Source organism: Apodemus sylvaticus, chromosome 5, assembly GCF_947179515.1.
Source record: "Apodemus sylvaticus chromosome 5, mApoSyl1.1, whole genome shotgun sequence".
Taxonomy (NCBI): domain Eukaryota; kingdom Metazoa; phylum Chordata; class Mammalia; order Rodentia; family Muridae; genus Apodemus; species Apodemus sylvaticus.
In genome coordinates, this window is record NC_067476.1 from 71,392,160 (window position 1) to 71,406,203 (window position 14,044).

Below are 14,044 nucleotides of genomic sequence, written 5' to 3' on the forward strand. Positions count from 1 at the left end.
GCCGGGCAATCAACCTCCTGGCCTGGTTCGCACACCGATGGCCCCCCCCCGAACAGCCCAGGGCCTGGGTGCAGGCCAACGCCCATCGGGCTTAGACCCCCATGATATTGGCCTTGGGTTATATTTGTGTACTTCAGTCTGTCTGATCTCTCTGGTGCCCACGATCCAAGATGGTGGAGAGACTCTTGTAACTCAAGTTCATTTTCTGTTTGTCATTTATACTATATGAAAATGAAAATGTTTTTAATGATAGAAAAAAAATTAAATTCCAACATAGTTCTTCCAGAAATTGGAATTACATTCTTCAGTTTAATATGGAAATACAAATGACCCAGGATAATCAAAGTAGTTCTGGAAAAAAGAAGTTGTTGGAGGTATAATCATCACTGATTCAAGTTACATTACAAAACCACAGTAATAAAAATAGCATGATATTGCCATAAAAGCAGCTTCATTAATCAATGAAGTAGAGTTAAATACTTGTATATAAACCCACACTCCTAAAGCCAACTGATTTTTTATGAAGATACAAATAATAAATATTGTAAAAATGATAGCATCTTGAATCAATGGTGGTGCTGGTCAAACAGGATAATTACATATACAAGAATAAAACTAGATCCTAAGCTCTTACCCTGAACAAAACTCAACATCAACTAGATTAAGGACCTTTACATAGATCTTATATTATGACTTTTACAGAGGAGAAAGTAGGTAATAAGCTTGAATTTATAAATACAACAAAGGACTTTCTGAACACCATCCCTAGTAGCATAGTGGTGCTGCAACAATTGGCAGATGGGACCCACATGAAACTAAAAAGCTTCTTTATAGCAAAGAACACAATCACTTAAGTAGAGGCAAACTGCAAAATGGGAAAAAGTGTTTATCAACCATACATGTAAAAGACAGTTAATATATAGAACATACTGTTGGAGATGAGGGAAAGTGGGGAGCAGATTTGAAAACATGAATATTCAATGTCTGTCAGAAAACAATTATGCCCTCACTCTTCTATATTACAAATAAGCAGCAGTGAGTGTTTAGAAAAGTCTTAATATTGAAAATTAAACAATTCTCTCAATGTAAATCCACAGAGAAAATATATCACAAGTCCACATACTGTATTTATGGCACTTTTTTATTCTCATGGTATCCACTTTCTTAATAACCCAGGTTCACTGGAAGACTTAGGTTCTAAGTATGGGGAATAGAAATTCCCCTCAAGGATAGGCTCTTCCCAAACATGTCTCCTCAGAATACATAATCTTAGAAAAACAATACATACATAAACTCTTCCATTAAAGGATATAATTAATTCCTAAGAGAGAAACAATGTTCCTAAATCTTTCTGGAACCTTTGTGACTATCTGTGCAGAGTAAGGTAGAAATGTTATGTTGCCATTTGAGAAGACTGATCATGCATGGTGAGGTGGCTCATATAAAAGCAAACACTTCCTGCAGACTTTAGTTCCCCACTTAATAGGACCAGAATGACATACACAAATCAGTCCTTTATAGTGTTAAAAGTAAATCCATTCTGACTCAAAATCTATTCTTTTGTGAAAATGTTTTAAAGACTAGATGGAGATATTTTTTACTTTTAAGAATATTTTACTTTGTGTTGTATAGCTTACATTTTATAATTTATCAACTATTTCAAATTAGACTCATAGGCATCTCAAATGACTTCCTGCCTTGTGCTCTTACAGATCTAAAACACAACTTGAGTTGTTTTCAAGATCTAGAAACATTTACTTCCCTCTCATGAAAAATCCTTTAATAAAATCTCATACCTCAAATAGAACTGAAACACTTGGTTTTTGTTTACTTGACCAAGTGTACAATAATTTTTTTTCAGATAATATAATTGAGTAACACATAAACTACATGGAAGTTAGGAACAACGTGACAGAGTTTGTTCTCCTGGGGCTCACCAGAAACCCAAGCATGCAGAAAATCGTATTTGCTGTATTTTGTGTCATCTACATCATCTCCATGGTAGGCAATGTGCTTATTGTGGTCACTATCACTGCTAGTCCATTGTTGAGCTCACCTATGTACTTTTTCTTAGCTTATCTCTCTTTCATTGATGCCTGTTATTCCTCTGTCAACACTCCTAAATTGATCATAGACTCACTCCATGAAAAAAAGACCATCCTGTTCAATGGATGCATGACCCAGGTCTTTGGGGAGCATTTCTTTGGAGGTGCTGAGGGCATCCTGCTTACTGTGATGGCCTATGACCGCTATGTAGCAATCTGCAAGCCCTTACACTATACAACCATCATGAGCAGAAGGGTATGTGGCCTGTTGGTAGGAGTGGTATGGGTGGGAGGTTTTCTTCATGCAACCATACAGATTCTGTTTATCTTTAGATTACCTTTCTGTGGCCCAAATGTCATAGATCACTTTATGTGTGATCTGAACCCTTTGCTTAATCTTGCCTGCATTGATACCCACATTCTGGGGCTCTTTGTTGCTGCCAATAGTGGTTTTATTTGTTTATTAAACTTCCTACTTCTATTGATCTCCTATGTGGTCATCCTACGTTCATTAAGAAACCACAGTGCAGAGGGGAGGCGCAAAGCCCTCTCCACCTGTGTCTCCCACATTACAGTGGTTGTCTTGTTTTTTGTGCCCTGCATTTTTGTGTACATGAGACCTTCATCTACTTTGTCTATTGATAAAGCAGTTGCTGTGTTCTACACTATGATAACGCCCTTGCTAAATCCTTTAATCTATACTTTGAGAAATGCTCAGATGAAAGATGCCATTAAGAAATTGTGTAGATGGAAAGATGATGTTATATCCATCAACAAATAAATGTAACCAAAGTTCAACAATTGAGACAAATATCAAAAAGCAAGTCACATGACACAGTATTTCAAGTCAGCAAGAATTTTACCCAGGACTTCTGACAGATTCTAGCAGATATGAAATTAGCTTCACAAACTTCAGTCAATATGGGTTGATGGGATTTTCTTAACCCAAGAATAATAAAATGTAGTATTGTTGAAGAATACACTCTACATTTGTATTATCTCCATTTTAAAGGTGAGAAGCAAGACCATATTCTTGACCCCTTAAGCAAACCATGATTGATTTTCCAGGCTATATTCTTAATTGTGATGATATTCTATCACACAATGATAAACAGGTCATAGAAATAAACAACTTATCGCTTTTAGTAAGATATTGGGAATATATATACACATACATATATATGTATATATAAACATCAGACCTGAAAAATCTTTCATTACTCTGCCTTTTTATAAATCATAAAATAATATTTAATGGATGTTAGTCATCTTGATCATTGCAATATCTAGTACTGGGCTATAACACCAATGGTCAATTTAATGTGTAATAACTAGATTTAAAATTTATCATTACATCTTTTTAAAATTCCATATAAACTTCAGAAACATTTTCTATTGTTTCTATCAGGTATATTACATTGATCCTCCATCCAAATGGATGGTGGTTCAACAACAAAAGAACACTGACAATCTGGTAGAAATTCCCCTTTATTATTTATGCAGTTATATTCTATAAAGGAAGAACCAACAACTTCTAGAAAATAGGACAAAGTGTAAGATATACTAAATAGATAATAATTGAATAGAAATATTATTGAGGACAAATGAATTCTACATTTAAAGGCAAACCAATGCAAACTAAGGAATTTTCTTACTTTTTATGAGTAAAAGCATAGGGAGAATTCTATTTAGACTACTTAGGAAATGACAAGTTTGTTAGAGTGAAAACTAAGAAAAACTAAAATAGATTCTCAGCATATGCAAAATTATTTACCTTGAAATTCTCTTGGTTCTCAATAAAATATAATTAACCTATGACTGTGTAGGGTTATAATTTTCTACTAATCATTCTGATTTTTGGCAAAGTGTAGTATAAAAAAATTGTTTTAAGTGGTGCTTTATTTATATATGAAACTATATCAGAATAAAAAATATTCTTCATCATCTTTGTCCCTCATTCATTTAGCAGCAATTTTTGAGCATAAGAAATGTATCAAGCACAGAGACATTTGCAAAGTGTATGTTTTGACACTAGTAATAGTCCAAATATGAATTCCTTGTAAGTAGCAAGTTGGAGTTGTTTGCTTGCTTTTGCTTTGGTTTTTTTAGGGTTTGGTTTTTGGTTTTTTGCTTTTTGTTTTATTGTTTTGTTGTTGTTGTTGTTCTGTTTCAACTCATCATTTATTTAGCTTTTGATCACTTGACTGTAGTGTGTCTTGATATCATTGTTTAAAGTCATGCTATTAAGTACACATTTGAGCTTCCTGGATCTTGATTTCTATGTTCTTCTAAAGTTTTCTTTAAAATCAAAAGCAATTCTGGGAATGGACCATGGGCTATGTATGACAATCTGAAAGCTAACATCACATTCAACAGTAAAATGTTTTTCCTTTAAGTTAGATGCCAAAGGAGGTTACTCACTTTCTTCATTTCTGTTCAACATTAACAATGAAAGGAATCTGGCAAAATGAAGTAAAAGTCAACTAAATTCGAGACTTTTGTTGCTGACAATCCTGCAAATTAAAAACCCTAAAGAGCACACAAAAAATCAAAAGAATTTATAACTGATGAATTAAATATGATTTCAGGTTACAAAATCATCAGATGAAGAATTCATATACTAAATATAAATATTGCGGAATATTAACTTGATATAATAATTTATATTATAATGTCACTATAATAACATAAGAAATTTAATATTTAGGAGTAAATCCAATTGGAAAATGGAAGCTAGAGATACCTGTATATTGAGAGTTATAAAACACTGATGAGTTTCAATGGTGACAGCATGCAGTACTGCAATGATATTCAATGTTCATGTAAAAGAATTAATATGATGAAAATATTCACATTTTGCAAAGCAATCCAGAGGTTTAATGAAATTAATATTGTCATGCCAATATAATTTTCATATGAACAAAACATATCCTAAAATATCCACAGAACTAAAAAAGGCCACAGAAAGCCAAAGCAATCTTACACAAAAATGTCAGGAAGCACCTCACTCCTGAATTTCAGCATATCTTGTAAAGCTCTAGTAATCAAAAATGACATGAAAATAGCATTAAAATATACATATAAAACATATATGAGAGGAATGAAATTCTAGAAATAAACTTAAGTCTATCATTTATTGATATTTTGCATATGGAAAATGGAAGGTTCTACAATAAATGATGAAGAGATAAATATCACATTAAGAAGAATGAAAATGAACACTTTGTTTTCTACCATGCATAAAAATCAAATCAAAATGGGGGGAGAGGTAAATGTAAAGTCTCTGAGTTATAGACCTACATTGAGCAATGTCCTGGTCTAAGCAGTGATTTATGTATCAAATACAAAATAAGAGATATCAACAACAACAAAATAATCAAGAAAATGATATATCATTACATTAATCACAAAAAAACCCTTCTCATAAATGAAAGAAAGAAAAACCAATGGAGTAAATAAGGCTATGTATATAATGGGGGAAATAATCACAAACAATATATATGACAAGGACCAATATTTAGTATACATGAAATATTCAAACAGTCCACTATTTTTAAATGGGCAAAGTAACTGTAATATCTTTCAAATGACCAATGAGTTTATGGAGGTGGGAATTGTTAGCATCTCCCATAGTCAAAGGAATGGAAAACATAGTCACAAAGGAGTATCACCTCATATCTGTTAGATAGCTGTAACCAAAGTCAAAAGATAATGAATATTTGTAAGGATATGATAGTAAAAGTACTTTTCAAATTTTTATAGGACTAGTAAATAGTAGAATCATAGAAAACAGTGAAAAGATTTATTGCAAAAGTTAAAAATAAAAACCTGGGGTGTCAGATTGTGTATTCAAATGTACATGGAAACATTGCTTCAAAATATTATGTATTCCCTCATTTTTATTACATCACTATCCATAATCGTTAAGAATGGGATCAATCAAGTGTTCAAAATAAATGAATAAATCTTGCATGATATTGGGTGTTTGCATGCAGACAATGGAATACTGTTCAACCTTAAAGGGTTCCTTTTATGAGGAACATTTCCTCATAATAGAGCAGATCTCCAAAAGAAGACAGCAGAGTAGCACAAAACAAGATACAGTAAGACAGTGGTTCTCAAGATTTCCTAATGCTGCGACCCTATTATACAGTTCCTCATGTTGGGGTGACCCCTATCAATAAAATTATTTCTGTTGCTACTCATAACTGTAATTTGCTGCTATTATGAATAATAACGTAAATATCTGATATGCAGGATATATTTTCACTTTTACAAATTGAATATAATGAAAGCATAGTGATCAGTTACAAAATCAATACATAATAATATATTGTAGAACATTTATTTCTAATTACAAAAAATAAAATTTTGTCTTGAAGCATAGAATAACAATCTTAATATAGCAAAAATAAACTACATTGCTACATTTTGCAACAGTACCGGTTAAAATCAAGCATCAGTGAGAAGGATATGATTGCTTCTTTCTCACCAGATCAGAAATTCTCAGGACAGTCTTTAGAAAACCACGATGAAGACCATCTTCCACAAGTCTACCTCTTTATTTAAACTTGATAACCAACAAACTGGAAAACACTGTCTCACAAAGATATGCTATTGGAAATGAAGAAGTCACAGCACAGTCTCAAATAGAAAATGGCATGGTGGCCTACACTTGATCCAGAATTTAACTGGTATTGTAGAAATTCAGATCTGTTTGAATTGCTGTTAATAAGCTCAATGAACTTCTTATGTGCTGTCACAGGAACATCTTCAACTTTGAATGTGAATAGGCTTCTGGCAAGTAGATCTAAAACTCAGGTAGATTGTAAAAATATAATGAAATTTTTTGTGTAAGTATGTGAAAGTGTTCTTTCATAAAAATTATCATTGTAATCCTTTTGTCTGGTTCAATGTTAGCAAATAAGTTAAGAAACATGTCAATTTTGTTTTCAATCTTTTTTTTTTTTTTTTTTACAAAGCTGAAGCTTCATTCAGAATGATGCAATCTTCTCAGGCAAATTGAGGCATGTTGCATTTGGTCATTACAACAATTGTAAATTTAACTCATTCAAGATAGCAAAGACATCAGTCCAGTACTTTCTGCAATTCACTTTTATCACTAAAAAATTCTTCAATCTGCATTAATATATAGGAAGGCTGCTGATTTTTATTTACTTAATCTTGTATCCAGCTACTTTGCTGAAAGTGTTTATCAGCTGTAAGAGTTTCCTAGTGACTTTTAGGATCACTGATGTTTACTATTATATTTGTAAATAAGGATCCTTTGTCTTCTTCCTTTTTGCTATATATTCCTGTGATCTCCCTTAATTATCTTAATACTCCAGCTGAAATTTCAAGGACTATATTGAATAAATATTGAAAGAATGAGCAACTTTGTCTTTTTCCTGATTTTAGTGAAATTGTTTTGAGTTTAATTTGTTGCTGGCCACTGGCTTTCTAAGGATTGTCTTTGTTATGCTTAGGTATGGACTTTGTATCCCTCATATCTCCAGTACGTTTATCAAAAAGGGGTGTTTAGTTTTCTCAAAGGCCTTTTCTACATCTAAAAGGATGATCATGTGGGTTGTTGTTCTTTGTTTATTTATATGATGAATTACTTTGTTTTCCATGTGTTAAACCATCCTGTATATATGGAATGAAAACACTTGATCAAGGTGGATGATCTTTATGATGTGTTCTTAGACTCTGTTTGCAAGCATTTTGAGTATTTTTTCAACTACGCTCATAAGAAAATTGTCTGTAATTCACTTTCTTTGTTGAATCTTTATGTGGTTCAGATATAAGGGTACTTGTGGCCTCATAACATGAATCTGGCAATGTTTCTGCTGTTTCTTGAAGCTGTAATTTTATTTGCCTGAAGTAATTGTCATCTTAAAGATTTACTGACAAATAAAATCACCCTTTCTAATTCTTTCTGAACTCTGGTTAGCTGGTTCCACTTAGCTATTCTGGTTCAACCTCCTCTCCAGGCTGAATGATTTAATCTGGCTTCTCTCTGCTTCTCACTGAATTGATCTACTTAGCTTCAAACCAATTCTAGCAATTTGTCTAATCTTCCGACTCCTTCTCATTCTCTGACTGCAACCTGCTTTGAACAAAACTGACTGAACTCAACAAACAAATTTGCTGTTAAACTCAACTCCATTGCACTTCACTCACTGCACTGACTCCCAACATGAATGACCAAACTGAATGACTCTTGAGAGTTAGGTGTATCTTATCTCTGACTCATTCTGTCAAATCATTCTCTAATTCATCACTTTGTATGCCCCTCAATTAGATGTCATTGTTTGGCATGAAAGGTGTATACTACAGGATTCCAGCCAGAGGCATTTAAGGGCATAGCCTCATTCCAGCCAGATCACAGACAGAAGGTCTTTGGGTGTGATCAGACCAGGCATGTTGCTGCATTAAAATTCTTCTTCAGTTTCTATTTTGTAGACTAATTTAGAGAATATTGGTATTAACTCTTTTGAAAATCTGGTAGAATTTTGCACTAAAAACATTTCACTTAATTTTTGCTTGAACTCTATTTTAGATATTAAAATGGATGCACCAGATTGCTTCTTACATCCATTTTCTTGGAATATGTTTTTCTAACCCATTGCCCTGAGATAATGTTTTTCTGTTTTTTGAATAAAACAAAATCAAGGGTCCAGTTTTTTTAAGCCATTATATTAATCTGCAACTTTTATTGGGGAATTGAGGACATTGATATTGAGAGATATCAGTGATCAATGATTTTATTTTGTGTTTTGTGGTGTGGTGGTGATGGTGGTGGTATTGGTAGTGGTGGTTTTTGTGATGGTGTGTGCGTGTTCATGTGCATGTGTATTTTTTTTTTGGTTTTGAAGATGTGAGTGTGTTTATTTCCTGTGATTTCATGAGTGTAGTAACCTCCTTGATTTGTATTTTATTTTCTAGCACCTTCTGATACTATATTTGGCTATATTTATATATATTTAAATTTGACTTTATTATGTAATATTATTTTCTCTATTTACGATGATTGAAGGTTTTACTTGTCAATAATATCCCAATAGAACTAAAATTAAAAATAGTTTACACAGCATTGTTTTATAAAATATACATTGGTTTTTATTTTTTAGATAGCAATAAGTGTGATTATTATTTTCAGAAATCCTAATTGTTCAATAAAACATAGGTCAGTTTATCTCTGACTACTCATGGTAGTGATTAGCATGAATTCAAAGCACAAAACCACACTAGATTATTAGAAGATGAAAGCAAGGAGGGTTATAGCGTTAAAACACTGGCTTACCAAAAGGAACAAAGAGTGAGCTATTCTTAAACCATTATTTGTCATTTTCTATGGAAATTGAAGTAGTTATCCTGCAATAGAAAGAATAGAATCTCAAGTGAACAAAAGGCAAACCAACTAATATAAGGAAGTACAGAGTATGTGGATCGCGTCATTGCCTAACTGAAGGGCCATCCAAGCAAATCAATGAAGAACCAGAAGAGGAAGCACAAAACTTCCACATATGCAAGACTGAATTTTCCTTGTCTTCTTAGTATAGTGGTGTCCAACCTTCTGGGGTCAGAATTTAACTCCTACTTACTCATCAATGATTTTAAAGAAGGAACAGAGATTAAGCCTTTACATTTGATGTGGGAAGATATGCAGTATAACATTCACATATCTTCTACATATCAACTCTAAATAATGATGAATCATATGTCTATTCATTTTCAGTGGAGAACAATCTAATCTAAAACTTATGAGATATCTCTTCCCAATCTCAATGTGATTCTTCTTGCATTTAATTCTGACAATAGTTTCTGACAATGTATGTGTTTATGCAACAGTGGAAATGTCCACTAGAACTAATTTCATTGATTTGCATTGTTACCTTCATGGACAAATTCACACTAAATTCATTTGTTACCTCTCTGGGAAGATTTCAGCAAATCAGCATGAGAATGCACTAATTTCCAAAGTCTGCCTGTCTGCTGTGTAATCAGTATGTTCTGAAGGATCATTCTCCTGAAGCCTAGGCTATCAATTCAAGACAAACCTCCTTGTTCACTTATCTCAGCACATAAACACATACACACACACAAACACACACACACAAACACACACATGCACAACATCACCACTATCCATCAGCACCATTATCATCATCTCAGTGGAAGTTTTGAAGCTTGTTGACTTTATCAAAGAAGTTTATTTTGTACCAGCTTCTATCCAGGCCTTAGAAAACATAATGAACTTTATTAGTAAGAGACAACAACTATGACTTTACCAATTATTAGAATTCCAGTGTTCATAGATAATCCTACTTCTAAAATATGTCCTTTTTTTGGAAATTTGTTGTATAGTATAAGGGTGTTTTTACTTCTCTATTATTAATACCCTAATAAAATGATTCATTGTGGTTAAATTTTACCTGTTTACCTCCCAATTGGATTTCAACTAATAAAATATGAAAGCAATGGAAGGCTTAGTTATAAAATGAACAGTAAATATTTTTGCTACCCAACCAATATTTAATAGAAAATAAAGCTCAGAAAACAAAGAATTAATACAGATCCCAAACTCTAGAGTAAAGGGATAACAGAAAAACTTATTTTAATTAATCAATAATAATCGGTATCTGAATATCACATAAAATTTTAACTATCAAATCCAATATTCTAGACAGGCTGTGGTAGCACACACCTTTAATCCCAGCACTTGGGAGGTAGAGCCAGGTGAATTTGTGAGGTCCAGGCCAGCCTGGTCTACAGAATGAGTTTCAGGGCAGCCAGGGCTACACAGAGAAATCCTGTCTCAAAAAACTAATATATATATATATATATATATATATATATATATATATATATATATATATATATATTCTATATTTATGCTTTTTTACGGTCTAAAGGAGCTTTAGATTTCCAATCAATTTACAAGAATTTGCTTATTCTGAAACAACCAATTATTTGTGATGACAGACAAATCAGACAGGAGATTATAAATGTAGATGGCAGCCCTGTTTTCAATTTCTTATGAAATAGCTATATCCATGTAATGTCTAACTCTGCCTTAGAGTTGACATCCTCATCTCTAGATCAAATAATGGTGACTAAGATTACATATGTGTCCTGTGTGAAAAGTTCAGTGTCATGTTTAATTACTATCTGAAGTCACTTTTTTTCTCCAGAGCCTCTTTATTGCATTTTTTACCTCAGCATTCCTGAGAGTATAGATTAAAGGATTCAGCATAGGAGCCACCATAGTGTAAAATACAGCAACGCCTTTATCAAGTGGCAGAGTGGTCACTGGGCGTAGATATACAAATATGCAAGGAATAAAGAATAAAACTACCACTGTGATGTGAGACACACAGGTAGAGAGGGCTTTTCGCCTGCCCTCTAAGCTATAGTTCTTTAGAGAGCGCAAGATGATCACATAGGATCCCATCAAGAGCAGGAAATTAAATAGGCAGATGAACCCACTGTTGGCAGCAACAAAGAGACCAAGGGTGTGTGTGTCCATGCACACAAGTTCCAACAATGGGTACAAGTCACACATAAAATGATCTATGATATTGGGGCCACAGAAGGGCAGCCACACTGTAAAGAGGATCTGAATAGTTGCATGGAGAAATCCTCCAGTCCAGGCCACCCCCACCAGGAGAATGCAAAGCTTGTGGTTCATGATGGTCATATAGTGTAGGGGTTTGCAGATGGCCACATAGCGGTCATAGGCCATCACTGTCAAGAGGATTATTTCAGTAGCACCAAAAATGTGCTCTGCATAGACTTGAGCCATGCATCCAATAAAGGAGATGATTTTCTTCTCTTGAAGGGAGTCCACAATCAGCTTTGGAGCTGAAGAAGAAGTATAAATTGTATCTATCAAGGACAGGTGGCTCAAGAAGAAATACATTGGGGAACTCAGAGCCTGGCTGTTGATGACTGTGACCACAATGAGCAGGTTGCCTGAAATTGTTATCATGTACAGAACCAAAAATGTCACAAACACAACTTTCTGCATTTGGGGATTCTGTGTAAGACCTATCAAGATGAACTCGGTCACATTCCTTTTATTCTCCATTTGTGTGGTACGGCTGCTTTTTTAAAATCCAAATTAAAAATATTTTATCTTCAGGGAAAAAGAAAAAAGAAAATCATAAAATGACTAAATGGTCTCAAATTCGAATCTTATGAGTTCTACCAAATCACAGATGAGACCCAGTTTTCCAAAAACTCTGTAGAAATAGGTGGAACCTTTTCTTAGGTGATTTTCCTAATCCTTTTTTTTTTTTAATTTAAAAGAATTCTTAAAAGTCACAGAACACCCCAAAGAAAAGATCTAATTTCCTACAGTCAGAGGAGCAATTGCAAACTTCACTTTCACATCAGAATTATGGAACAGAGTAATCATTAGCAGTAAAAATTTTGGAGATATATATTAGCAAGATATATATGTATGTATATATCTATATAAGGACAATTACCACCATAAATTAATCCATAAATACTAATTCTAGTTATATGAATGTAACAAAAATTAGTGATATAATTATGTAATTAGTACTTGAAGATTCTGTTCTTTACATGTGTATTTCAGGAATAAAATTATATTTTGAAGGTTTTGCATAAACTTTTATATAGGCTGTGATTCACTAATATTAAGACAAAATTATATTTCTTCTATTTTCTTCACATCTTTGCAGAAATTGTGTGAAAATGGAAGAAATGTTAAGTGAAATAAGTCAAATATCAATATCATATTCTCTCTCATAACTGCATGCTAAAACAAGCATCAATCTAAACATACACATAGAACTGTAAAATGAGGTGTTGCAAGATATATCCTCTCCATTCACATTGAGGCAGTGAGAGGCTAGTGAATGGAGGGCAGAGAAGACCTAAGGGGATCGAGAGGCTCAGTGGAAGACATGAGTAGAGCAGGGAAGGAGATGTGGATATCCAAATGGCTTCAGATGTATTTTTGGTGTTTTGGATAGGTTAGAAATATTGGGGTAGGCACCAGGGAGCTGGGAAACTCCACAGCCAAGATATTTCGTGATAAAACCAAATTTGCATAATATCTGTCCACAAATCCAGCCCTACAAAGGATAATTGATGGAAAATGCCAACACAAGGAGGGAAACTACACCCTAGAAAAGGCAAGAAAGTAATTTTCTTCCAACAAACCCAAAAGAAGATAACCATACAAACATAAAAATAACATCAAAAATAACAGGAAGCAGCAATCACTATTCCCTAATATCTCTTAACAACAATGGACTCAACTCCCCAATAAAAAGACATAGACTAACAAAATATTTCTCATGAAAAATTACAATTTTATTGGAAAATGTTTGCAATTCCTCTTTTAATTAATTTAGTAATTTATGTCTACCATTTTATCTGCATTATTTTTCATGATAATATTCAATTTTAACATGTCTTTCTATATATTTCCTCTATTTTGCCAGGAATGTTTTCAATGTAAATCTAATTTTATCACAAATGTTTCTAATTCCACCTTCAATTAATTTAGAGTTTTTTATATATACCATTTTATATGTAAAATTTTCTATGAAATAGTCAATTTTAACATGTTTGTCTATATATTTCTTGAATTTTACCAGAAATATTTGCCATGTAAATCTTTAATTTTATCTGAAAATGTTTATAATTCCACCTTCAACTTTGAATTATCTTTACGCCTAGTATTTTATCTGTATAATTTTCATGATAATCTTTAATTTTATCATATTTTTCTATATATTTTTTCGCTTTTATCAGAAATATTTTCCATGTAAATCTTCAAGTTTATCAGAAAATGTTTATTATTCCATTTTCAATCAACTTAGGAATACTTTTATCCCTACCATTATTATATCTATATAAAATTTTCCATGATAATCTTCAATTCTCACGTTTTTCTACATTTTTCTACAATTTTATCAGAAATATTTTCCATGTAAATCTTCAATTCTATCCTAAAA

General features: G+C 32.9%; 2 protein-coding genes across 3 annotated transcripts; one reads left to right on the forward strand and one right to left on the reverse strand.

The window, feature by feature from the left end:
* The first annotated feature begins 225 nt into the window (after window positions 1-225).
* Window positions 226-2,826, forward strand: LOC127684432 (olfactory receptor 4C46-like). Of its 2 annotated transcripts, XM_052181358.1 has the most exons (2): window positions 226-239; window positions 1,902-2,826. In XM_052181358.1, exons 1-2 carry the CDS (start codon window positions 226-228, stop codon window positions 2,824-2,826), a joined length of 939 nt encoding a protein of 312 aa, XP_052037318.1. The 2 variants fall into 2 exon arrangements, with proteins under 2 accessions (XP_052037318.1, XP_052037319.1); XM_052181359.1 differs by lacking the exon at window positions 226-239 and having other exon boundaries at window positions 1,891-2,826.
* An 8,382-nt stretch (window positions 2,827-11,208) lies between these two features.
* On the reverse strand, window positions 11,209-12,138 carry LOC127684434 (olfactory receptor 4C12). The gene has a single exon (XM_052181360.1). It carries the CDS (start codon window positions 12,136-12,138, stop codon window positions 11,209-11,211), a length of 930 nt encoding a protein of 309 aa, XP_052037320.1.
* Between the last annotated feature and the right edge of the window lie 1,906 nt (window positions 12,139-14,044).